General features: G+C 46.9%; 1 protein-coding gene and 1 pseudogene across 4 annotated transcripts; one reads left to right on the forward strand and one right to left on the reverse strand.

Annotated features, from left to right (window-relative positions):
- Positions 1 to 1,212: 1,212 nt before the first annotated feature.
- Positions 1,213 to 25,013, reverse strand: TROAP (trophinin associated protein). 3 transcript variants are annotated; one of them, XM_080994559.1, is made up of 17 exons: positions 24,887 to 25,013; positions 22,649 to 22,896; positions 21,488 to 21,680; positions 19,856 to 20,013; positions 18,332 to 18,413; positions 18,036 to 18,112; positions 16,510 to 16,634; positions 15,945 to 15,988; positions 14,290 to 14,390; positions 12,689 to 12,782; positions 11,797 to 11,921; positions 10,385 to 10,444; positions 8,861 to 8,935; positions 6,911 to 7,009; positions 5,546 to 5,906; positions 4,678 to 4,850; positions 1,213 to 2,160 (listed from the first exon to the last, which is right to left on the reverse strand). In XM_080994559.1, exons 2-17 carry the CDS (start codon positions 22,841 to 22,843, stop codon positions 2,095 to 2,097), a joined length of 2,028 nt encoding a protein of 675 aa, XP_080850685.1. In that variant the 5' UTR covers positions 22,844 to 22,896; positions 24,887 to 25,013; the 3' UTR covers positions 1,213 to 2,094. The 3 variants fall into 3 exon arrangements, with proteins under 3 accessions (XP_080850685.1, XP_080850684.1, XP_080850686.1); XM_080994558.1 differs by having other exon boundaries at positions 4,678 to 4,853; positions 24,887 to 25,012; XM_080994560.1 differs by lacking the exon at positions 8,861 to 8,935 and having other exon boundaries at positions 4,678 to 4,853; positions 24,887 to 25,012.
- Positions 25,014 to 25,182: 169 nt separating this feature from the next.
- On the forward strand, positions 25,183 to 27,111 carry LOC308471136 (large ribosomal subunit protein uL29 pseudogene; annotated as a pseudogene). Its single transcript, XR_013991577.1, has 2 exons — positions 25,183 to 25,340; positions 26,622 to 27,111. The product of XR_013991577.1 is annotated as a large ribosomal subunit protein uL29 pseudogene (transcript).

Raw genomic sequence — 27,111 nt, forward strand, 5'->3', positions numbered from 1 at the left:
TATGTAACCTGAAGCGTATGTAACCCGAGGTACCACTGTATTCACAAAACTGAAAATCTGGACAAAGTTGTTGAGCTCGATATAAGAATTAGACCCCAGGTGTATATTTTTATTATTTTAATAATGTTTAAATGTTTCACTTTACTTTATTTAACTTTTTAGAATGGATTAGGCTTGATTGTTGTTCTGCATTTGAGAGTCTGCCTCTTCCACACTGCATTTCCTCACTCCTTATCTACCCCTGAAAGTGGTCCAAATGGCAGAATGTTTTAGCACCAGAGTGCAAATTGGCTACCCTTAAAGCGATCCGAGACCCAGGAAGAGGATTTTATGATGCTCTTCCCTCGCTGAAGGCTAGGTTGCCAGGGTAACGCCAGACACCTGAGACCTAAAGTGGTCAAACCCACAGAGCCAAGCGTGTTTAGCTTCTCATGAACTGGCCATGTTGTGCGGATACCTGATTATCGTCTTCCAAAACAACTACTCTATTCCAAACTTTAAAATGGAAAGCGTAATGCTGGTGGCCAACAAAAGAGGTTCAAAGACTCTCTCAAGGCAAATCTTAAAAAAAAAGTAGTATAAACACTGAGAACTGGGAAACACTGGCCTGCGAACGCTCCAATTGGAGAACAGCCTTGACCAAAGGTGTCATGGGCTTTGAAGATGCTCAAACTCAAGACGAAAGGGAGAAACATGCTAAGAGGAAGGCACGCTTGGCAAACCCTTACCATGATCAACTCCTGTCCGGAAACCTATATCCCCACTGTGGAAGGATGTGTGGATCCAGAACTGGCCTCCACGGTCAGAGGGCCATCTCACTAGTGGCACCCGCTGTGGAATGCCCTCCCACCAGATGTCAAGGAAATAAACAGCTATCAGACTTTTAGAAGACATCTGAAAGCAGCCCTGTTTAGGGAAGTTTTTAATGTTTGATGTTTTATCGTGTTTTTAATATTCTGTTGGGAGCGGCCCAGAGTGGCTGGGGAAACCCTGCCAGATGGGCGGGGTATAAGTAATAAATTATTATTATTATTACTACTATTATTAGCCCCTCAAGTTTGCTGATCCCAGCAAATAAGAGACCCCACACTCCAAGCTGGTCTGGGGCTCTAGCAATGAAAGTGAAACCAACCACCATTCTGTTGCCTGGTAGTGTTTAGCAGAGTTTGCCCCAGACATCAGTGGGGGCAAGGACCCTAGAAATCAAACAGGTTTCCCTTTTTAAAAAGTCTTTATTGACATCATCGTTTATTTACATAGTTGTTTATGAGTCACCTTTTTGTCCAAAAAGGACATCCCAAGGAACTTACAGTTTAAGAACTTTTAACTTGGAAGCACCGCTGCTTTTAAAAAAAGAAAAAGAAATTCAGTCCATTAAGTGTTCTAAACCCAAGGACACTGGAAGATGTTACTAACCCAATCACAGTCAGAGCTTGACACCAAACCCATCTTTCGAACCGCACCCTAACCCACCATCTGTGGTCAGAAACTATATAAAACCCCTCTCTGCCAACTATTTCCCAAAACTGTTACAGGCGTTTACATACAAAGAACGTAAAACACCCACTCACAAAAATTGACAAATCGAGGCAGCTCATGACAAAGTCTTGCTCACTGGAATAATCCTGCTCACCCTTGGGGGAGAGTTGTGCTCTTGCTTGCAAAAATAGCAATTTAAAGCAATTAGGAAACGTTTTTAATTTTTCTCCTTTCTTCCCACAAAAGGTATGTTTCTTGCATACCATATTAGCGTATTGCCTTTTGCGCCAATGCTTTGCAGTTCAGTGAAAGCTGGACTGCAGGTCAGCTTTCCCCTTTCACAGCGCCACCAGCCCCATCTTTTCTGCCATGAACTAGACGCTCTCGGAAAAGGAGGGGAGATTTCGGCTCCTGGTCCTCCCAGGCAACCCCACAGAGATTCAGAGTCCCAACAAGATTCGTGGGTGGTCAGGGAGTGAACTTGAAAGGTAGCAGCTGGAGGTGGATCTTCTAAAGTTCAGAAGACAACAGAACACCGTACGCTGGTTCTAAGGAACTTCACCACGCTGTCTCTGTATCCGTGGGTCTGGCAAGCAGGCAGCATAGCCCAGACCTTCACGAGGGCAAAACCCTTTCTGCTTCCATGGGTCGGGATGGGGTTGCAGAGATAGGTATAAAGTGCTGGTGGATACAAACAAGAGCAAGAAGTGTTATGCAATGAGACATGCATGGGCTAACCAGGGAAAAATATATGTTTCTCTGCACATTTGACCCAGAACAGACTGGAGGAGGGTGGCCAACTTTTAAACGCTACATCTCAAGTAAAACTTAAGGGTTTAGGCTCTCAACCTGAGCTCAGGATCCAAAGGAGAATGAAAAGTTGCAGAGCTCTGACCCACAATGCCAGCTCCAGCATTTAAATTTATTATTATTATTAATTCAACTTATACAACTAAACCCAGAGGTCCCAGGATGGTTCACAACAAGACTACAACATATAGAATCAAACCATAAGCAGTAACTCAATAACACCCCCCCAAAAAAGCCACATTCTTAAAGGGTGTTGGATGTCAATATGATCAACCAAAGGCCTGGTTAAAAAGAAACGATTTTGCCTGACGACTAAAGGTGTGTAATGAAGGCGCCAGGAGAACTTCCCTGGGGAGAGCATTCCATAGACGGGGAGCCACTGCAGAGAAGGCCCCGTTCTCATGTTGCCACCCTCCAGATCTCTCAAGGAGGCGGCACACGAAGGAGGGCCTCAGAATATGATCTCAGGATCCGGGTAGGTTCTTACGGAAAGAGGCAGTCCTTGAGGTATTGCGGCCCTGAGTCATTTAAGGCTTTATAGGTCAAAACCAGCACTTGGAAGTTCTAGTGGATTACTGGCATGATGGGGCTAATTCTGAGTTCATGCCATGAGCTCCTCTAAAAAATATATGCATCAGTGCATTGATTTTGCGTTGCCACAGAGCAGCTTTGGCCATGCCTTTCCCATGCCAAGAGGTGGTTTGGAATTAAATGTGCTATGCATACAAAAAGTGCTTTGAAGAGAACATGTTTCTGTCAAAGGGAAGCTATTGGTAGGTGTCTACATCTGACCAGAAACAGGTTCTTCAAATTGCGCAACTGTATATGTGGCATGCAACACATACACACACCCAACAGTAAATTCGCACCCAAGGAATGGACTATGTGAGCACCAAGGGGGAATATATTGAAAAGCTACTCAAAGGCTGCTGCTCCTTTGGAAAAGAAATACAAAACAGTCGATCACAACCCACCACTCAATTAATGGGCATGGGTTCACAGAGCGGAAGACTCCACATCGCAGAGACTTGTTAAATGCTATCCTCTGCCCAACCTCCAGGGTGAAAAGACAGGTGCAAACATCTCTGCACCACCAATTCCCTGCAAAAGACGTCAGGTGAAGTTCGCCTTCTTGTGCTGTCGCAGCTGGAAATACAGCCTCTTAAAAGGTAAAGGGACCCCTGACCATTAGGTCCAGTCATGGCCGACTCTGGGGTTGCGGCGCTCATCTCGCTTTATTGGCCGAGGGAGCCAGCGTACAGCTTCCGGGTCATGTGGCCAGCATGACTAAGCTGCTTCTGGCAAACCAGAGCAGCGCACGGAAACGCCATTTACCTTCCCGCCAGAGCGATACCTTTTTATCTACTTGCACTTTGACGTGCTTTCGAACTGCTAGGTTGGCAGGAGCAGGGACCGAGCAACGGGAGCTCACCCCGTCACGGGGATTCGAACCGCCGACCTTCTGATCAGCAAGCCCTAGGCTCTGTGGTTTAACCCACAGCGCCACCCGTGTCCCGCTTACAGCCTCTTACGTGTGAATAAAAGAATGGCGAGGAGTCACCATTCATAATAAATAATAATAATAATTTATAATTTTTTACTATTTATGCTGGGACACGGGTGGCGCTGTGGTGTAAACCACTGAGCCTTGGGCTTGCAGATCGGAAGGTTGGCGGTTCGAATCCCCGTAATGGGGTGAGCTCCTGTTGCTCGGTCCCAGCTCCTTCCAACCTAGAAGTTCAAAAGCATGTCAAAGTGCAAGTCCAGCGGGAAGGTAAACGATGTTTCCATGTGCTGCTCTGGTTTCGCCAGAAGCAGCTTGGTCATGCTGGTCACATGACCCGGAAAAACTGTCTGCGGACAAACATTGGCTCCCTCGGCCAGTAAAGCAAGATGAGTGCTGCAACTCCAGAGTCATTTGCGACTGGACTTAACTGTCAGGGGTCCTTTACTTTTTTACTTTTATTTATACCCCACCCATCTGGCTAGGTTTCCCAGCCGGGCTCTGGAGACCTCCAGTCTGTTCACGGAGCTATAGGACACTTAAGCTCTTCACGGAACATATTCCGAGTCCTGGGAATGCTACCAATTGCTCCGGCTAAAGGCAAAGGACTGTTTTGCACAGGGCAGCTTGCTATGGCACGGCGTGTAGCCCATTGGCAAGCCGCAGTCTTCCAAACAATTCTGTCTAGTGAGAAGCAGTCCTTCCATCGTGCGGTGGCACCATTCGGAAACCGAGGAACAGCAAAGGTTTCGTGCCTATGTGCAGCAGAAGGTTGGGCAAACCGCTTGGTTCAAAAGCAACCTGGTTTACCCCTTGCTGAAGGGGACTGGAAGACAGCACACAGCTCTTTGCTTCATCAAGCTGAAGCACACTGAGATGCTTACCATGGCATCCTGGACCTCCAGCATTTTGGCCACAGGCTCTTTGCATCGCTGCGCCGAGGGCTGCGTGACAGAGGCGAGGCGGGCGGTGTAGAAGGCACATTCATCATTTAGGCGTGCCTCGTGGAAGCGCATAGGTGCACTAAGGAGGTCATCCAAGCGCTGCTTGACTTGGTCTACTGGGGAAAAGACAGCAATGGCAAAGATATAACAAATAATAATATACATATATATTCATACATGCATGCATACATACATACATACCCTGCCCATCTGGCAGGGTTTCCCCAGCCACTCTGGGCAGCTCCCAACAGAATATTAAAAACACGAAAAAACGTCAAACATTAAGATATGGACTATTTTGTAATCAATGATTAATTGCAATTATTACTATAACACTTTTAAAAGTGTCCTAGCAGCAAATATTTATGGACTATGGCCAAATAGTTCTTAACACCTGAAGGACAGGGAAGACACACAATGAGAGCCAAGTGGAAAAGCAGGACATTTAAATTAATATTATTTCAGATAGGATCCCTACCACACCAGTTTGTCATACAGGGGAACCTTGGTTTTCGAAAGTAATCCGTTCCGGAAGACTGTTCAACTTCCAAAACGTTCGAAAACCAAAAACTGAAAGCAGAAGCCTCAATACAATAGGGAAACTCAAAACGGAAGCTGCATAGCATGTTCGGGTTCCGGAAATTGTTCAAAAACCGGAACAGTTACTTCCGGGTTTTCGGCGTTCGGGAGCCAAAACGTACGACAATGGAGGCATTCGGGAACTGAGGTTCCACTGTAAAAGGATATTATTATCACTTGCCTTAAAAAAAAATTAACATGAGAATCAAGTGAATCTATCAGGTCTTACCTGCACTATTTCCACAGGACGACATGAGCCCGAGCAAAGGCATGGAGGTACCACTGCCGCTGGATGCCGGGAGCTGGACCGAAGGCATCCGAGGGGTGGGGCAAACAGGTTGCTGGCTGGAGGTGGTGGCATGTGTTGTGCCAGGTTCAGGTGCCATAGCAACAGACCCTGGCGCCAGCTTGCAGAGGTGTGGTCCGCGAGAAGGCACAGGGGTAGTGAGGAGACCAGGCTTGGGAGCCTCCTGGGCAGGCGAGCAGTGATCCGACAACAGTTTGTGCAATTCCCCCAGCGCGGGGGCAATGTCGTGATTGATGCCGTCATTCACCTCCTGTTGCAAGAGCTGAGCAAGGAGCTTGATGCGCTGGGGGAAGAGGAGGACAAGGGCTGAAATGGGGCAGGTAACTCTAGCTCAGCTGCCCGATGGGCTACATCTTGTCTATGGTGGGACACCGTACCCGAGTCCCAGGCTGAAAGTAAACCAGACCTCCCAGAATGCCAAAAGCTACCCGAGGGTCGCCAGGGACTGAGATGTTCCCCTGCAACCATGAAAGCTAAATAATCCCCCCCCCCCCAAGAAATGTATGAAAGCACAATTTGCGCAGAACTGGATGCTGTTTCCAATGATTCCAAGCTCTTGCAGTAATAATAATTATTATTTATTATTTATACCCCACCCATCTGGCTGGATTTCCCCAGATACTCTGAGTGGCCCCCAACCGAATATTAAAAACATGATAAAACATCAAACATAAAAAACTTCCCAAAACAGGGATGCCTTCAGATGTCTTCTAAAGGTCAGATAGTTGTTTATTTCCTTGACATCAGATGTCTTCTAAAAGTCATCGACAGTTGTTCATTTCTTTGACATCTGAAGGGAGGGTATTCCACAGGGTGGGCGCCACCACCAAGAAGGCCCTCTGCCTGGTCCCCTGTAACCTCACTTCTCGCAGGGAGGGAACTGCCAAAAGGCCCTTGTAGAACACGGTGCTTCCTTTACAGCAGACTATTCTGTTCCAACAGCTGCCTGCTTTTCCCTCTGCAATGCTCTCAGCTTCACCACCCACACCAACCTTGCCAGTACTACAGGTAAAGGCAGAATTAGAACTTCATCCTTTGATTTCTTTGAAAAAAGTTTATTTTCCATCTTTCTCCAACCGCCTCTCTGCAGTAAACTCAACCTCACAATAGAAGAAAATTCAGAAGTTTGAAATGTTTCAGAAAACCACAAAAGAGAATGGTGTTAAAAGTAACCACCCCATCCTTTTCGTTATCAGAATTTGCAAGCAGGGCCTGTTTAAAGGAATAGCTGAGTTATGCGCTAGGAGCCAGTTTCTACCTGGGAGAAAAATTAACAAAGATGCTTACCTGGAGTTTTCCCATTTCTGGGGTGATCACAGGAACAGCTGCCACCTTCTTTGCCGATGCTGCTATCTCATCCTTAAAGAGCCGCACAGCAATGCTTTCCTGCGAGAGAAGGAAAAAGTCATCTCGCCTTCCTGGGTTCCACTTCCACCCCACCAAAGCTACCAACCATCGAGAGGGCAGGTGAGGACAAGGAAAAAGTGGGAAAGATGGCAGGATCCCAAACCCACCGCTCCCTGCATGCCAGTACCAACAGGCATATTGGCTATATTCTAGGAACCAATTCAGGAGTAGGCTAAAGTTTAGGGAGGAAAAAAACCTACAAAAGATATCAAGCCGGAAAAATGACCATTGCATACTTGGGTTTAGCAAGTCTGCTGCTACTGGCAAATTAGGCAGCATGCATATAAAAATATACCCCATTTTACAAACATTCAAAACCGTAGCTAGGAAATATGCCTTTGAGCACCTCATAAAAATGGGAAGAGGAAACAGAAGACCTTCCCCATAACACGTCCTCCATATCATTACTATGCAGTCTAGAGATGTAATGCTGTGAACTTACACAGAATTAGATCTGACAAATAATCCTCACAACCTATCTTACATGGGGAAGGGGGCAGAATGTATGATCTGATTCAGGGTTTCCCAAACTTGGTTCTCCAGCTGCTTTGGGGCTACAATTCCCATCATCCCTGACCATTGATTGAGCTACATATGAATGATGGGAGTTGTAGTCCAGGCAACAGCTGGAGACCCAAGTTTGGGAAACACTGCTCCAATTGAACACTTTCTGTTGTAGAGTACAATGGTACCTTGGTTCTCAAACGCCTTGGTTCTCAAACACTGAAAACCCGGAAGTGTTCCAGTTTTCAAATGTTTTTCAGAAGCTGAACATCCGGTGCAGCTTTCGTTTAAGTGCAGGAAGCTCCTGCAGCCAATCTGAAGCCACGCCTTTGTTTTTGAACATTTCGGAAGTCGAACAGACTCCCGGAACAGATCAAGTCTGGCACTTTTGTTTTTGCTATTTATTTTGTGTTTTTGCTTTTGAGGCTTTTTCAGTTAATTTTTTTTATGATTGTGTGGAACCCAGTTCAGCTACTGATTGATTGTGTGACTGCAGAAATGGATAAAAGCCCCCCATCTAAACAATGACTATCATCAGTGCAGGTAAGAAAAAAATTAATTTTATTTTTTATCATCTACAATACTGTCTTATTTATTTTATAGTACAGTACACTGATTATTGCTTGCATTTTATGGATCAATAGTCTCGTTAGATAGTAAAATTCATGTTAAAGTGCTGTTTTAGGGGATGTTTTTTAAAGTCTGGAACAGATTAATCCATTTTGCATTACTTTCTATGGGAGAGTGCATCTTGGTTTTGGAACGGACTTCCAGAACAGATTAAGTTTGAGAACCAAGAACTCAAACAACAGAAGCTGCCAGACTATAAAGATTTACGAGACGCGGGTGGTGCTGTGGGTTAAACCACAGAGCCTAGGACTCGCCAATCAGAAGGTCGGCGGTTCGAATCCCCACGACAGGGTGAGCTCCTGTTGCTCGGTCCCAGCTCCTGCCAACTTAGCAGTTCAAAAGCACGTCAAAGTGCAAGTAGATAAATAGGTACCGCTCCGGCGGAAGGTAAACGGCGTTTCCATGCGCTGCTCTGGTTCGCCAGAAGCGGCTTAGTCATGCTGGCCACATGACCCGAAAGCTATACACCGGCTTCCTCGGCTAATAAAGCGAGATGAGCGCCGCAACCCCAGAGTCGGTCACAACTGGACTTAATGGTCAGGAGTCCCTTTACCTTTTTAAGAAACCACATACAAGGCGTTCTTAAGCAGGTGCTCGAGCATAACATATTAAGTGACCGGAATGCATCGGAGCAACATGAATACAAACAGCTGCTCCCATGGGAAAGGGTTCTGAGTTTTATCCACATGAATTTACCCATGCCACAGCAGTGTCATCCTCCTTGGAGTCCACAGAGTCCTTCAATGAGGTGATCTTGCTTGCCAAATTAACCTGGAAAAAGCAAAATGGACAGGGGGTTTTTTGGGTACCAACGGATTTCAAACCCTGCTACGTTTTTACAGCCAGCCTAGTCACACAGCCAGGAATTTCTTTCTAGTTCTGCGACCAAGGAACCTTTAGGGGAAAGTAAGAGAAATCAAAATCCCGGGAGCATTTTTGTAAGTAACACACACCAAGTTACCACAATCCCAGCTGATGCTCAAAGAGGGAAATTTTGTACACAGTATAGCATCCCTTCGGCGGCAGCTCATTGCAGCGACTAATGCTAAAATACATATGCACACACTTTTGCATTTAAAGAAAGAAGCAAAAGTTCAAGTACGTGGCAGATGAGTTTGCTGGTGGGTAAAAACGAGGGCAAAAATACAGCCTCCCTCTAGGATCCCCACCCTCCAGAAAATATAGAATAAAGGCTATGCACCATCATGTATCACGTGCTGCTGTGCTTGTGAGCCCACTGAGGAATCTGCCCGCCATAGCAGGATGCTGAATGAGTAAGAATGGATAACAACTTGCAACAACATTTTGCAGTGTTGAGTGACCCTATTCAGGATGCTGCATTTGATTTTCTCATTCCCCACCTGGTCTTCCGCTTCAATCCCCGGTCAATCACTCATCATTCCACAGCCACCAAGCATGTTCAGTCTTCGTGGGGCTGTTCCACCAACTCTTTAGGTTTGTTTTTCCTTTTTGTATTTCTGCCAACGCTCCTTTAAACCTGCTAACACATCTTTCTTGGGCACCTATGCTGCTGTTTCGGCCATGTAACGACTGGCCCCCAGAAAACAGATTGTCTCAAGTATATACAATGCCTATTCCACGACGGCAAGTCTTCTGACTTACCCAGGAATTGGTATGGTCAGTGGTAATCAGGGATCTTTAAGAAGTAAAAAAATCAAAGGACCTCTAGACGGTTAAGTCCAGTCAAAGGCGACTATGGGGTTGCAGCGCTCATCTCGCTTTCAGGCCTAGGGAGCCGGCGTTTGTCCACAGACATCTTTCTGAGTCATATGGCCAGCATGACTAAACCGCTTCTGGCGCAAGGAGGACCGTGACAAGTGCCAGAGCGCACGGAAACACTGTTTACCTTCCCGCCGCAGTGGTACCTATTTATCTACTTGCACCGGTGTGCTTTCAAACTGCTAAGTTGGCAGGAGCTGGGAAAGAGCAACGAGAGCTCACCCTGTTACACAGATTCGAACTGCCGACCTTCTGATAGGCAAGCCCAAGAGGCTCAGTGGTTTAGACTACAGTGTTGCCCGCGTCTATCTTTAAGAGCATCCTACTTACTAAGGATTCCAATACCTGCTCACAGCAGTAGGAATGGGACATTTCAGAGGGTTTTTGGTAAAGGACTCTCAGATAGTTCATTATCTGAGCATTTTTAGAGTATCAGTTCCTGCCCTCCTACTTGGTTTAGATTAAGCATTGGGCACCCACCTTCTTAGCTTTAATGCAGGAAGAAACAGGCGCCCGGTTCCGTATCCAGGGACTGCGATGCTGGTCCAACATAAGAAAAAGTATTCAGAAGATGGAGCAATGGGAGTCACAGTGAACAGCAAGGCACATAACTTGAAAAAGGATGAAACTAACAACTGCATCGTTCTGCCCGGACACTGAGGTCCAGCACCGAGGGCCTTCTGGCGGTTCCCTCGCTGCAAGAAGCCAGGTTACAGGGAACGAGGCAGCGGGCCTTCTTGGTAGTGGCACCCGCCTTGTGGAACGCCCTCCCACCAGATGTCAAAGAGAAAAATAACTACCAAACTTTTAGAAGACATCTGAAGGCAGCCCTGTTTAGGGAAGCTTTTAATGTTTAATAGGTTATTGTATTTAAGTGTTTTGTTGGAAGCCGCCCAGACTGGCTGGGGAAACCTAGCCAGATGGGCGGGGTATAAATAATAAATTATTTATTTATTTATTTATTTAATTTATTTATTATTATTTAAGATGCTCAACATTCGAGCATACACTCTTCATGCAGAAAGTCAATACATGCCATCTCTAGTTAAGAGGATCCTAAGGGGCAATGCCCCAGACCCCAGAGAGCCACTGCCAGGCACAATAGATAACATGGGGCTAGGTGGCTCAGTGGGCTGACTGAGGATAAGGCAGCTCCCAGGTTCTTGCACCACTTTAAAACATTTCTTTCCCACTCTGCCTTGCCATTCATTTCCAACAATAAGATAATCACAATGAAGTTCAGCTGATTAAAAGAAAAACAGAGAAACATGATAACTATTCTTATTCACTACGAGCCTCTGCGAAAGGGGCCAGGCGGTCAAAACACATTAGAGTGGGTTGAGAGTCAAGCATTTCTGGGGAGCTTGCACCATAGCTAGTGGGCTACCACAGAAAAGGCCCTATTTCCCCAGTTGCCACCTGCTTAACCTCTGAAAACGGGAGGCGCCTGGAAAAGGGCTTCTCAAAATGATCTTACTGGCCAGACAGGTTCAAAAGGGCACAGGTAGGGCACCCTAGGTACAAGGCATATAGGGCTTTATGTTTTCTGTGGGGTTTTTTAACCCAAACTGCCAGTTGTGTCTGAAATTACACAGGAAGCCAGCACAGATGTTTTTTGGCATGGGTAATATATGTTGCCAGCAGCAGGGATGATGCACAGCCTGCTGGTTTCAGACTATTAAGCCCAAGACAATAAAGGATAGGGCTGGTAACTAATCTCTGGTCCCAGCCCACCAGAGCTACATTTCCCTCCTGTTTGACCCCAGCAGAGTCAACACAAATGGTGGTTTTCCAGGACATGCCCATAGCTAGCTAGGAAGTGGATGCAGACTTCTGGGCAAGACTTTTAGCAACAAAGCGGCAGGCAACCTCGCCAACCCTGAAGCACAAACCGAGGATTGCGGGGAAGCAATGGGAACCCTCCGAGCTAATCCATAGGGGGTATGGTCAGCAGCTGAACATCTTCCGCCTGGTGTGTTGGCTAGCTGGGCTTCAGAAGCTTCCAATTTCTGCAGACCTGTGAAATGGGACAGAAAAGGGGGGGGAACCAGTTATATTATTATGTTATGATTTTCAGTTTTATACATTACAATAATTTTACAATCATTTTAGCATTTCAAAACTCAACTTCCTTCCCCCTCTTTCTGTGCTTCCTTAAATTTGTTTTTTCTATTTTCTGCATATTCCAAATTAACTTAATTTACTCATTTATTCATCTGCTTTAATTGTATACTCTTATAAAACTGCAAGCTATTACAATAATCCTGCCAATGTTTACAGTTTATTTGTAAATATTCAATAAGCCATTTCCATTCTTTCATAAAAAGTCTGTTGTCTTGATTTCTTATTCTTCCAGTAAGTTTCGCCATTTCTGCATATTCCATAAGTTTTTGTATCCATTCTTCTTTCGCTGCGACTTCTGCTTCTTTCCATTTTGGGGCAAGTAACATTCTTGCCGCTGTAGTTGCATACATGAATAAATTTCTATATAGTTTGGGTAGTTCTATCCCGATAATTCCCAAAAGGAAGGCTTCTGGAGGTTTTTACAAACCTTATTTTAAACACCTTTTTCGAAACATGTATCATTTCACAGTAAGCTTTAGCCTTACTACAAGACCACCACAAATGCAAAAAAAGAAACTTCTTTCTCTTTGCATTTCCAACACTTATTTGATTTTGATTTAGGAAAAATCAATGATAAGCCATGTGCTTTGATACCAGGAACTTGCAACTCCAAGCAGTCGAGAGGGACAAACGCCCAAGCAACTCCTCTGTTAAGTATACCTTTAAGACGCTGTGTGGAGCGGCAGGACACACGCCCAAACTTTTCCGTTGAGCGCACACTCGTGCAGGGCAATGGCAAACAGACACTTTCCCCCTAGAGGAAAAGAAACAATCAGTTTGCAACTCTCAACAGTGCAAGCCTTGCTCCCAGAAGGTCTCCCCCTACCCAGCTATCTCCCCAGAGTCACTCTGTACACAACTAAGAAAGTACTTTTGCAGGAAGACTGTCGGGAAACTGTGTTGAGGAGACAAAGAATCCAGTAACCAGCCGGTGGTGGACCAGTGTGCCCAACTGTTTTCATATCCATTTAGACTGGGGAGGGATCCTTTTTTAGCCTAAGGGTCACTTTATTATTATTAGTAGTAGTATTAGTATTAACCTTTGCGATTAACTTGCCTAAGATTCAGGACAAAGTGACACGTTTCAGAAATCCACCCCCCCCCCAACAATTTCGCCTTTGAAATCCCGGTCATGTCCTGGGAAATCCAGACATATGGATTCGACTGGCCAGCTAAACCAGGTGAGGGTAGGGCCCAGGGCTCAGCAAACTTTTCAGCAGGGGGCCGGTCCACTGTCCCTCAGACCTCGTGGGGGGCCGGACTATACTTTTTTTGGGGGGAGGAAATATTAACAAATTCCTATGCCCCACAAATAACCCAGGGATGCATTTTAAATAAGTGGACTCATGTAAAAACACACTGATTCCCGGACCATCTGTGGGCCAGATTTAGAAGGCGATTAGGCCAGATCCAGCCCCCGGGCTTTAGTTTGCCTACCCATGGGGTAGCCGATGGGTCTCAAACCCCCAGTGAGTTAGGGACTTTCCCTCCATGCGAAGACAGGCTCTGGTGGATTGAGCAGATAAGACCAACAGCGGGCCCAACAGACAAGAAGGCAGTTTCTGCATGGACTACAGAGGGAAATGAGGGGTAGATGGGACTCATTAGCCTGGGAAGGTAGCCCATCTAGGAGACAGAAAACTCTGATCCTAAAGCTCTACTGCCTTGTGGTATTTCTTGGGGAGAAGAAAAGGCTAAGGAGTAAACCCTACACAAATCCAGAGGAGAATCCCTAAGATGGTTGGATGGCACCTTGTACGCCTCCTTCTGGCAACTCCTGCAGCCCAGCTGGTGCCCGATGTATTGCTGTGCTTTCCTTTGGAGGTCTTGCCGTCTGGGCAGCCCAGGACCTCCATGAACACTGCCCAGGCTTGTGCCCCAGGGAGGTCGCTTCGGTTCTGCAAACATAGTGGCTTGACTTCACCCCCAGAGGCTCACTCTATTAACTCTTGAGACAGATGGATGCCAACAGCAGCATCAAGGAGCAGAGCAAGGTCCCACTTGTTGTATTCCAGAATGCCAATGGGCATCCTCAGCTGTTTCACACCAGACACCTTCCTTGGGATTGTTCCACCAACCCTCTGGAGATTGCAGCTGCCTCTTGCCACCTGAATGCCCACCTAAGAGCAAATCAGCACCCAGGAAGTAGAGGAGTATGAGAGGAAAGCACATGCTGCTGGGACAGTGGAAACTGGGACAGACACCTGGTGACAGGGAGGGCACTACAGAAATCAAGGCCTCCAATACTGTACTCTGCTCACCCTAGTGCTCAGATCAGCAGTTGCCCTTAGGGCCGAATGGCTCACGCCGATGTTCAACAGGATGCTAGCTTTGGCAGCGGGGTCGGGCACGAACCCGTCATCTGCAAATACAAGGGACAAAGTTGGCAAGCAGGCAGGCAGCCTCACCATTAGCTCCTGCTGTTCACATTCCAAAGGAAACCAAGAACAGCTCTCTGCGAAGCAGGTCGCGCAGCCTTTATAACCAGTTTGGTTTTGCTCTGTGTTATTCCCCACTTGCATGCTTTGTTCTCAGCAAGACATGAGAATTTCATGAAGCGGCAATTCAGGCACTGTACATGGAATGCCAACTGAAGGTAAGGCATACGGCTGAGACCATTATTATCAAAATGCACACGGAAGCTCTAGCTTTCAGTTTTTGACTTTCATGCTAATTAGGGCTGGGTGATATATCAATAGATCATCGAAAAGCAGTTTGAAGTCTATATTGTGATATCCATTTCATCGTCTTTAAGCTTACAATACAACACAAATAGTGCTGTGTGTGTGTGTATGTGTGTGCGCGCGTGTGCGAGCGCGCCATGCAAAAATCAAATGTGGGAAAAACTGAAGCCAGACGATGCTTCTCTCAATTCCTGCAGCCTCTGTTAATTCTGACGGCTCAGCAGTCCCCTTTCTCATGTGGGGGGCAGCAAATCACAAGAATGGGAAAAATCACAATGCAGGAAAAACCGTGAAGCCAGCCAATGCCTCTACATAGCTCCATCCTTATTTCAGACATTGTAATATATCAGTATATCTCGCTGGTGATATAACATGAAGTTGAAAACCAGGTATCACCCAGCCCTACCATTTGCCTCCACATAGCTCCATTCTTATTTCATACAACATGATGTATTGGTATATCACAATGTTTAACTGGAGATATTTTGCAATGTTGGAAACCAGAATATCTCCCAGCCCTACTGCAAACGCTTGCCATCACATTTTTATCTACACCCATAGTGGGCAAGAATGCAAGCCTGTTGGTGTGCTAAAAGGGGAGAGTGTGCTGGATTTTGGACAGTGCTGTGACGAACATATTCTTACACACGGCATAGGCACTTGAGAAGTGGTTCTGGCTGATGGCACTGTGCATGAATCAGCTGGGAATGACAGCGTGTATGGGTTTTTTTACATTTTTTACATACAATGTTAGGTTAGGAAGAAAGAAAAAGGGGGAGTGGGGAATGGTGAGTGGGGTGGGGTCGGGTGGCAATGCTTCTATTCTTCTACTTAGTGTACGTGTGGGGTTTTGCGTCAGCGTCACTTGTGTGGGTTCTCTTGTTGTATTTCTTTGGTGGTGAGAGAGGTTGGGGGTGTATGTTAACAGTTTAAACACTAAATTGTCAAATGCATTACGTGTGCCAAGTCTGGAAGATAATCTATTACCCATATCATGTCTTGTGAAGCAAGGGTTCAAAGTATCTTTTTCCAATTCAGGTCATACAATAGGAGAAGGCAGGAAAAGTTGCTACAGCTTCACTGAAAAATGGCCGACTTGTGTTACAAGACCAACCAAGCTGTGAGAATGAGTCTGAGGTATGTGTGAAAGCTGTCTAACAAAGCTTTGCATAATGTATGCAAACACCCCTGTCCATGTGTCTGGATAGAAAAGAATGAGTGTGGTCACTCACCTTTCCATGGTGTCCCTGTGATTTCCTTCCTCCCAGCTGAGTCGCTGTTTTAAGAGCAGACAGGAATGAAAGGTTACACAAGCCTCAAAACAGCCGACATATGTGGAACACCTGTCTGCTGGCACCCCCCTTTACAAGGACACAACAACTATCACACACACACACACACCGTGGATTTATGCTGGGATGTATTAGTGGCAGAGGGTAAAGGCACGATTCGGAGAGGAACAAGTCACAAACTTTTACATTCTTCCCATACCTACTGATCAAGGACGAAAGACACTCTGTAACCTTGGCTGTAGACATCAATCTGAAAAGTGCAGGCAAGGTGAGCATCTTCCCAAAAGAAGGTGGAGTACAGAAGAGTTGGAATGTAGGACTTTGCTGTGGAAGTGAGAAGGGAGATGGGGACCCTACCTACCACCACCCTGAGAAATACTGGGAAACCAGGGCAAGCAGAACAATGGAATTTTTTATTTGCCATGCCTTGTGGCTTCACAATACCCTTGCATTTCACAAATGACGCAAGCTGCCGCCCCAACTGAGCAGCCAGTTCTTTCCTCACCTTTGCGTTGCAATGCCCCCCTCCACCGTGCCGTTCAGACCTTCTGCCTCGGGCCTGGGGGCAGAATCTTGGGGCTTGCCCGCTCCCAGGTTCTCCGTGGGTCGGCTTGGCTTCACCACCTCCACCTGAAGCAGACGTCAAATAGAGTCAGAGAGTCTTAGACGTCAAATAGAGTCAAAGGCAAGCAGCGCCCAGGCATTATTCCAGAGGAAAGAGGCACAAAGTCAGGCAAGACAGCAATCACGCAACAGGGCTAGCCATACATACAGCGGTGTAGCTAGCTGCTTGGGCGCCCAGGGGGGCGTGGGCACCATGCACGGGGAGGAGGGAAGCACTGTAGTGCAGCTGAGGGCGAGGCAGCGGGAGGACCAAAGCCCCCCACTGCTGTTTCGGGCCGTGTGGAGCCTGTGTCACACCCAGGAGAGATGCGTCGCTCGGGCGCAGTAACAGTCCCAGGAGAGACGCTTGGCTCGGACGCGTGGCTCGGGTGCACCCCGCAGTATAGAGTCCAGTTCACCTCTCCCCCCCGCTCCCGAGATACGCCTCTGCATACAGAAACACGTTGCCAGGTTAAAAGGGAAGCCTATCAGCTTTGGGCAGGGGGTCATAGGTACAGATACAGCTGTCCACAGACCTCGCCGTCAATGCACACTAAAAGGTGGAGTTGAGAACGGTCCTCTACTAAAGTTTGTATGAAGGGGAGAACAATTATTTAAAAGTGTAAGAAGCACAAACAGCATCAGGGGTAGTGTGTGTTCTTAGGTGTGCTAGCAACCAGGACTGGATGCAAAAACGACTAGAACTACCACCTTTCAAAACATGCTGAAGTTTTCTTCCCCTTAATACCCTGGAGAAGGAGTTAAGTATTCTAAGCCGTTTGTGTGCAACACACACACACACACAGAGAAAGAGAGAGAGAGAGAGAGAGAGAGAGAGAGAGAGAGAGGCCCTCCCAGTAATATCCACTGAGAAAGTGCAATGATTCCTTCAAAATGCTGCTGCATCTGGTGCCACTTTGGAACAATAATTTTAGTGGAACTGCTCAGTACCCACTTTGGGCAGGACTTCCAGCGAGGAGGATTTAGAGGTTAAAAAAAAAAGTCTGGATGGCTGGTCAAGTTTGCATCCATTGCATTACACCCTGATCTCCCACCCTACCTCACGCTTAGAGGACACAGTCCCAATTCTTGCTTGCCAGGGGCTCTTCCAACCACAAGCCTACACAGTGGTACCTCGGAAGTCAAACGAAATCCATCCCGAAAGTCCGTTCGACTTCCAAAACGTTCAGAAACCAAGGTGCAACTTCCAATTGGCTGCAGGAAGCTCCTGCAGCCAATTGGAAGCGTCGCAAGGTGTTCGTTAACCAAGGTACGACTGTATGCATTTATTGGCTAGCTCAGCAGCTCCAAAGCAAACGTCTTCAGAGGCAAGTTCAACCTTTTTCACACCTTCCCAAATCCCAGCATTCCTTGCCAGGGTTGCCACCAGATTGTCAGAAAAAATGAAGAAAAGCATCAGTTACCTACCCGAGGCCCAGGGTTCTCAAATGTAGCCAACCGCATCTTAAGCTGCTGAGTGTTCGAGGACTGTGGCTGATTCACATCTGTTGTGGGACAAGAGAGTTGGGGTTTTTTTAAGGAAACCGGGGGGGGGGGGAATGTTTCATTTGTCATTTGAGAGCAATTTCTCTACACCCATAAGCATTTGTTTTGAATATTTCAAAGTCCCACCAGATTGCAAACACAAGGAGCTGCATGAAGACTCTGCCTGACCGGACCCTGTTCTCCCAGGTGCCAAGAAAGAAACCCAATTTCAGTCATACCTTTTGAAGTTGATCTGGAGATGTACGACATGCGAGGAAGATTCGCTGCAGAAGCCCCTGTGTATAACGATCCTCGACCAGTCTACAAGGAGAGAGAAATGGAAATCCAGCATTCCCAAGAAAATGAAGTCCAGTATTTCCAAGTTACTGCAATGCTAGGCCTATTTCCCCACATTACAGTCACCAGGACCCCATGCAATAGCTTCCATAGCTTTGAGAAAATGGCTAACTAGAGCAAGGCATGCATCTAGGCTGGATGGGCAGGCTCAGACCCAAGACAGTGTAAAATCAGGACAGAGTTATGCTTAATGGTTGTGTGACTTTAGCACCAGCATGGAACACCTTTCCCAATACGAAGACAGACTACTTTGTTCACATCCCTATGGGCCAGCCAGTCACTTCTCACTATTTATATAACGCTTCCGACAAAAAGTTGTTAAAGATGCCTTAAGAACAGGTTTCGACAAACATTTCAGCAAGCCTAAATGCCAGCACACAAAAATTAAACACAAGTGCACAACAGCACAGCACTGAAGCCAAAATCACAAAACTTAAGTCAGAACTGAATCCATACACAGACACAGACAGACAGAAGCAGATGGTCAAGCAGAATTTCCTTCATTGAAAGCTCCATCTCGTGAGCTATAAGGGCAGGGTCGGCCCAAGACATTTTAGCACCTGAGGCGAACCATGAAATGGTGCCCCGCTCCATGCCAGGAAAGAAGGGATGGGAGAACGTCTACATCAGGAACAAGAGGGAATATCGATCTACACTGGCATCCGTTGCCCCTGTCAGTGGCAGACTGGGCAAGTCTCAAATTTCAGCTGTGTGATGAAATTTCAGCCCTGTGAGACGCCAAAATTTGATGCTCCCACCTCTTACCCTCCATAGTTCAACATAGCGTGCTCCATCGTTCTAAATCATAGTTGTGGCGCCCTCTGCAGCACCCTCGAGGCTCCACACCCAATGTGACCAAACTGGTCGTGCTCTCCTAAATCTGCCTTTGCCCTTGTGGATCCTGCCGTCTGAAGCAGTTGCCTCGCCTTGCCTTATGAGTGGGCCGGCCCTGTGGAAGATAAACTAAAGACCTCCCTAAGCTCAGAGCTCTTGCCCAGAGCAGGGGAGAGACCCTGTGGCCCAACTCAAGATATTGTTGAACTCTCAACTTCCACCAGCTCCTGGCAACCTGCCCACTGGACAAGAATGAAGTTGAGGGGAGCCCAGCGGTATTTGGATGGCCACAGGTTCTCCACCCCAGGCCTAGAGGTATAAACTACGTACATACATGCTGGATACATGCTCTATTCCAGTGCTCCCCAAACTTGGGTCTCCAGCTGTTTTTGGACTACAACTTCCATCATCTCTAGCTAGCAGGACCCGTGGTCAGGGATGATGGGACTTGTAGTCCAAAAACAGATGGAGATCCAAGTTTGGGAAAACCTGATCTATTCCATTTCAACACAGCAGACAAGCACACGCCACACAAATGCACAACAGCACTGATGTATACAGTAGAGACTTACCCCAACAATGGCTGAGCATGCTCTATTCCCTCTTAAAGGAACTCGTCCGGCCAGGCTGGGCTTGTGGGCTGCACTTACCATGTGGTTTGTCAGCCCTGTGTTGGACAGGATGCTGGCAAGAGCCGCTACATCTGGCACAAACTCAACTGTGCTCACTTCTGCAAGGAAACAAAAATGTTTGGGGATCATATCAGCAGCACAGAGAAGTAGGTAAGCGTAGTCGGTGGTGATGGGTAATCCAATGCGGTTGGTCAACCCGCATACCTCAAAGCTGGTCTCCAAAGCTCTGAAATATTCCCCTAGCCCTGCATGGGACGTGTCCTCAAAATGGCAAGAGCCAACTCCAAGAATGATACCAGGATCCCCAATAGGGGATTTAAGTTTAAGATCATCCAGAGTATAGTCTGTCACAAGCAAACAGCATGGTACAGTGCAGAAGGAGAAACTAGGTGTTTTTGCTTCTTTTTTACAGACTAAAAAATGGGTTAAAATAGGATAGAGATCATTGCAGGTTGAGAAACTGGTTTAAATCTAAATAGCTGAAGCAAATGAGCACAGGGAGCTATTAGAACCACCTTGCTGTTTATTCACACTCATAGGTTGCCTGGTAAAGGGCCCAGTTTGATTCCTCCGTCAGAAATCCCAACTTAAGAAACAAACCCTTTTTCCACTTGAGTAGCTTCATAAAAAAAGGTAAAGGACCCCGGATGGTTAAGTCCAGTTAAAGGTGGCTATGGAGTTGCGGCGCTCGTCACACTTTTCAGGCCAAGGAAGCCGGTGTTTGTCCACAGACAGGTTTTCCGGGTCATGTGGCCAGCATGACTAAACCGCTTTTGGCGCAACGGAACACTGTGACGGAAACCAGAGTGAACGGAAACGCTGTTTACCTTCCCGCCACAGTGGTACCTATTATCTACTTGTACTGGTGTGCTTTCGAACTGCTAGGTTGGCAGGAGCTGGGACAGAGCAACAGGAGCTCACTCCGTCGCAGGGAAGTTGCACTAATCCACTAGTTAAAACCCAAACATGCAATTTTGTTTTCCCTTCAAAGACATCGGGTCTTTCAAAACCAATGAGTCTTCTCAGCTGTGATCAGCCGCAGTTTAAGCACCCTGTTGCACCTTCGTGTGTGTGTGTGTGTGTTTCAGGTTATCCTTGTAAGGAACTGAGCAAGGTGGCACATGCTTTTTGCAGTAAAACAGTGAATATGCAGAAAAGGCTGATAGCCACGCAACCACCCTTTCTACCTCAAGATATTTATTTGTGCTACATTAGAATCAAGGGCTTTTCACAATGACTCTAAAGCAGCTTATCTTTACCAACAGTCATCAGAGGCAGGTTAGGCCAAGACCACCTAACAAGGATATAAAACAAGGTTTTCTGCATCGAGCGCTATATTCCAGCTAGCCATCGTCCCCAGGCGGAGGTCAATTCACCTCCCTTACATTTTATGATTTAGCAAGCAGCAGAGCCCAAACAACCAGAGCTCAGCCAAAAACCCATCAGCATGGACCGCTCATTCTATCAAGTTAAGGCCAATCGCAAAACATGGTTCACAATGATTCATCTCTGTCAAAAACGAAACAGCAGCAGCAGCACACTAGGAAGATCCTTTGCTGTCATGATCAATACCTTTGCCATTGAGCACGCGACCTTCGTTCCTGTGACCTGATGTGCTCAGATGCATCTCTCCTAGGGGTTCTCTAGAAAGGATCTTGGGCATTAACCCAGATGCAGGATCCACCGCAGCAGCATCAGGTACTAAACCAGAGTGAGGAATCTTGCTCATCTCGATCCCTTTCCTCCTCACATTGGACGGACATGCCTAGAGAGAAAAGATAGAAAAGGATTCTACTCGTTCCAGTGCTATGTTCCAAGCAAAAGGCTTGTTGCCATTCAGGAAAGGGCAACCGAATTCTGGAAGAGGGCAAGTTTGGGGAACACCGATTTACATAAAAGGCAAGGAAAAGGAGATGTGATAGATAGATAGCTAGACAGATAGATAATGATTATGCACGCATTGAAAATTTGGGTGGATAAAAGTTTTTCTCCCTCACTCATAAGACTAGAACTCGGAGGCATCTGATGGAAATGAACAATGGAGGATTCCGGACAGACAGAAGGAGGTACTTATTCACTTCCACAAGAAGCAACGATGGCCCCCAACTTGGAGGGCTTTAAAAGAGGATCAAGCAAAGTCAAGGAGGACAAAGCTATCGACGGCTACCTCCAATATCAAAGGCAGTACATCTCTGAATACTAGTGGCTGGGAATCGCAGGTGAAGAGAGCACTATTGTGCTCATGTCCTACTTTCAGACTTCCCATAGGCTTCTGGTTTGTTGCTTTGAGAACAGAATACTGGACTAGATGGGCCATTGGGCCTGATCCTGCAGGGCTGTTCTTATGGGGAATGCTGACAGCCCTCTGCACTAAGGCTGTACATCAGAAGTGTTTGGCAAGGAAAGTGCTCCAAAACAGCAAATGGGGATGCAAGGACTGGTTTGACAAACTAAGCGGGGATAGGATCTAGAAATGGGAGATCAGCACAGGGCATTTCCGACTGCTGAAAATTCTACCCAGGTTTCTATTTGCAGCCTTCGGCAGCTACCACCCAAGCAGATTTCAAGCTTGTTCTGAAAACCTCGAGGGCTAGAAACCATTTCATTAAAAAGTGAATACCAGCATTGAAAGAGTGAGAGGCTGCAACAAGCAGGATGCAACACAGGTAACAATTTTCTCAAATCGGAGAGGGAATACCTAGCCTAAGCCAAAGGCAGCTCCACCACACTCACCTGCTGAAGGTTATTCTGTGGCTGCTTCCAAGACTGCTTCACCTCTCGTGGGATTCTGTTTTTGCGCAGCACTGGGATCTTGCTGCTGCTCAGGGCACCTGCAGCAAGCGATGCACTTTTCTCCCGTCCTTCTCCTGCAGATGTCACAGGAAGGGGCAAGACTTCTTGCAAGTTTTCCTTCCCAACTCGAGCCATTTAGAATTCCTGTGCTGATCCTACTGTCAAATCCTTTGTGGCAGTATTTGCACCTACGGGTAGGGGAGAGAAAAGGCTTTTGAAGCAAGGAAAGAGAGTGGGAGGCACAAGGAAGCCACCCATGGGGCAAGCCTAATGCAAATAATACTATTTGTTCCCCACAACAAGTGCTTGGTTTGCTGTTTTTTACCTGGAGAGCACAGCAGGCTAACTGTGTGCCTTCAAAAGTGTACTGAAGAGCTTTAACACAACCAGGTACCCAAACGGGACTAAATAGCAAACCATCCCTTCCTTTGCCAGCTGTCACCTGGCAAAATTGTTTTCAGCAGGCTGTTAATACAAGGTGTGACCAGGAGCTTTGGTGAATGGTCACAGAAATCAGACAGTGAGAAATATTCGAACATACAATCAGCATCGGAAACCCATGAAATGCTCACAGTTGTGTACGGAGATGAAGCTGTAACTCAAAAGACAGTGTATGAGTGGTTTAAGCATTTCCGTGAAGGGTGGCAAACCATTGAAGATGACCCTCCATCTGGCAGACTGTCGACGAGCAGAACTGTGGCTAATGCCAACAGAGCTTGTGAGTTATTGATGTGGGATTGGTGTTTGTCCATCCGAATGATGGCGGAAGAATTGCACATTCCACAGGAAATCATTACTAAGCTTACTGAATTGTCCCACCCTCCATATTCTCCCGATCTGGCCCCACTGGATTTCTTTCTTTTTCCAAAACTGAAATCTGCACTGAAAGGGCACAGATTTTCCAATATTTCACATGTCCAGACTGCTTTAACAAGGGAACAGAAAGCAGTAGGAAAAGAGGACTTCTCCAAAAGTTTCCAACGGCTCTACGGATGTTGTCAATGGTGCACTGTATCAGAGGAAGCCTGCTTTGAAGGCCTATAAGGTATGTATGTTCAAATATTTCTCGCTGTCCGATTTCTGTGACTATTCACCGAACTTTCCAGTCACACCTTGTAGAAAAGGGAAGGAAAACTGTGCAGGGCCACTAATTGTCAGCTCTGTTAAGCAGCCAGCTATCACCAATCAGCAGTCATTCCATCAGGTTGCAGCAGAGGAGGAAAGGAAAGTTTTGTTGAACACTTCATTAGAACAGCTGAGAGACGGGCAACTTTGTATCCAAGCTTGCTTATTTCCTCCTCCCTCATGACCCATTTTACTTCAGTGCTATGACTTTTATAGATTGGAAGCCCAAGGGCAGGTACTGCCATTTTTCTTCTTCTATTTTTTTAGTGATTTGCAAGCTAGTCTGGGAACCTTTCTTGGCTGAAGCACGGAATACAAATTCCTTCTTTAAAAGAATAATTTAAATAAACTGCTGGCAAATTCCCTCTTGTTTGTGAATATTCTATAACAGCTGCACCAAGGTAAGGTCCAGGAAGCTTCACCACTAGCAAACTAATATCCTTTAGCACATTAATGTACACCTAGAGACCCCAAACCAACGCTACAGGCCATTTTCAGAAGGCCATCCAAGAAGAGGAATGAGAGGCAAGGCAAGAGCTGGTCTTCTTTAGGGCCATGACATCTTTTGTATAATAATTTATTATTAGTTTCCAATTGCAATAACCCAATAAAAGCCTGATTGTCACAATACCAAATTATAATACAATCAATGACGCCAATTGTTCAGATGCCAAATTGTGTTATTTTGCCCCCCCCTCGCCCCCCGCATGCTAGAATGGACGGTTTGATCATTTACTTCCAAAAACTGATCAATTCCAATGACACACCAGTCAGAATAACGAACCCTTAATACCGCAGCTGCAATTTTTTTTTTAACGACTTCCATTGGCGTTTAACGCATCAAATAATTTACGGTCCTACAACAAGTGATGGAGAAAGTCAAACTCTCTCTTTCCTTCTTCACGCGTGCGGCTATTATTCTGTAATAATTCTGCCTTTGACGTGACGGCGGGCGTCCGGGAAAATCCGGCAGCGTGGCAGCGGCCCCCACCCGCTGGCCCCTTCAAACTCTTCGATACCGAAGAACCAAAGCTCGACTCGCGGGCCGCCTACCGAATCCCGGAGGCCAAACGTTTCGCAGGACGCTTCGGAGCTCAGTAAAGGCTTCCATTCCTTCATTCCCTCAGCCCCCTTTCCTTGAACCCCGGACCCTCTTCTCTCGCGCAGCCCTCCTTCCTCTCCCCCCCCCCGCCCACCTGCCAACTCCTTTCCTTTCCTCCTCCTCCGCCGCCGCCTCCTTCTCCTCAGGCGAGGCCGTTGACGCGCAGCCATCCGCCTCTCCCGAATCAAGTTCATAAAGCAGCGGGACGAGCTGATTGGCCTCTCCGCTCCCTCACGTGGCCCGGCGGAAGGGGCGGGGCCGCAGGGAAAGAGCCGCGGGTGGGGCCGGAAGCGCCGGCTCGCCGAGCTTCAGGAGAAGGAGGAAGCGGAAGTTGCGTCAGGACCGAGTTCCGGAAGGCCTCTCGTTCACGCTCGTGCACCACGCGCGCCTCAATTCTCGAGTCAGGTACTGCGGTTTTCACGGGCGGGAGTGTTTCTGAGCATGTATAAGTTCGCTAGTAGTGGCAGGAGAAAGAGAGGGAGGGAGGGAGGAGCTAGTTTGGGTTGTCCATGAAGAGGGCCGGATGGGAGCGGCCGCCGGGACCACGTAACACCGGTCTTGAAAGGCCTACACTGGCTCCCAGTATGTTTCCGAGCACAATTCAAACTGTTGGTGCTGACCTTTAAAGCCCTAAATGGCCTCGGTCCAGTATACCTGAAGGAGCGCCGAGGGTCTTTTGGCGGTTCCCTCAGTGCGAGAAGTGAGGTTATAGGGAACCAGGCAGAGGGCCTTCTGGGTAGTGGCGCCCGCCCTGTGGAACGCCCTCCCACCAGATGTTAAGGAAATAAACTACTATCTGACGTTTAGAAGACATCTGAAGGCAGCCCTGTTTAGGGAAGTTTTTAATGTTTGATGTTTTATCGTGTTTTTAATATTCTGTTGGGAGCCATCCAGAGTGGCTGGGGAAACCCAACCAGATGGGCAGGGTACAAATAATAAATTATTATTGCTATTATATTATATTATTATACTCCCTGGGTGACCTTGGTCATGTCCTGTCTCTCACATGGCAGATGTGAGGATAACATGCGGTGGGTGGGTGGGGAATCCCATCTGAATGCCATCCTGAGCTTACTAGTGAAAGAGTGGGGGTTGGACAGAATTGCCAGCTTTTCACACCCTATTTCTGACAGGTTTCTCTGCCTTCCAAAATATATAAAAACATAATAAAACATTAATCATTAAAAAATTTCCCTATACAGGGTTGCCTTCGGTCGGATGGTTGTATAGTTACTTATCTCCTTGGCTTGGGGGTTGCATAACTCCATACATGGGTGTCACCAGGATTGGGCGGGGGCAGAACCTCAGATTTGTATTACAGTGATTCGTATTGATTTTTACTGTTGGGGGGCAGGGGGACAGCTATGTCCATGATTCCATATCCTCCCAGCATTTCTCCAGTAGGCACGTCCTACATTACTCCAATATTTCTCAGATGAAAGTAGGGAAATCCTCAGGAAAAGCGGGACATTGCACTGCACTGTACAGTTCCTAGTTTGAAAAAACATGACAACACGCTAGAAGACTCAGCTACACAACTGCAAAGAAAACATTTTAAACGTGTTGTAAAGTGAAATATACAAATGAGACACTAGATGGCGAAGGTGAGCCATGCCAAATTCAATGTCTTTTTCAAAACTGTTGTTTAAAAAGCATTTTGTCCTTTTTTTCTTTTCACGTTGGTAGCCTGAGACCGTTGTGGACGCCATGGCCAAAATCAAAGCCCGTGATTTACGAGGGAAGAAGAAGGAAGAGCTGTTGAAGCAGCTGGATGACCTCAAGGTGGAACTCTCTCAGCTGCGGGTGGCCAAGGTGACCGGTGGAGCAGCCTCCAAACTCTCAAAGATCTGGGTGGTACGCAAATCCATTGCCAGAGTGCTGACCGTCATTAACCAGACCCAGAAGGAAAACCTCAGGAAGTTCTACAAAGGCAAGAAATACAAGCCTCTCGACTTGCGGCCTAAGAAGACACGTGCCATGCGGCGCAGGCTAAACAAGCATGAAGAGGGTATGAAGACCAAAAAGCAGCAGCGAAAAGAACGCCTGTACCCGCCTCGGAAATACGCTGTGAAGGCATGAGCCCCAACTGCAGCATTCTGATCCTCTGACCAGCATTTTCCTATTAAAGGTGTTTTGGCTGTTTAAAAAAAAAATTAAAAAGCATTTCCACAGCGTT

Source organism: Podarcis pityusensis (genome assembly GCF_964106645.2).
Source record: "Podarcis pityusensis genome assembly, chromosome: 2".
Taxonomy (NCBI): domain Eukaryota; kingdom Metazoa; phylum Chordata; class Lepidosauria; order Squamata; family Lacertidae; genus Podarcis; species Podarcis pityusensis.

What these genes read in the sequence shown, in the direction of transcription:
- TROAP (XM_080994558.1), bottom strand. Translation starts at nt 22,843, where the DNA reads ATGGCTCGAGTTGGGAAGGAAAACTTGCAAGAAGTCTTGCCCCTTCCT. An exon ending in ATGACACTGCTGTGGCATGG is followed by an intron (nt 7,010 to 8,860) that starts GTAAATTCATGT and finishes CTTCTCTCGCAG; the next exon opens with GAAAGCATTGCTGTGCGGCT. An exon ending in TGGAGGTCCAGGATGCCATG is followed by an intron (nt 2,161 to 4,677) that starts GTAAGCATCTCA and finishes TGTATCCACCAG; the next exon opens with CACTTTATACCTATCTCTGC.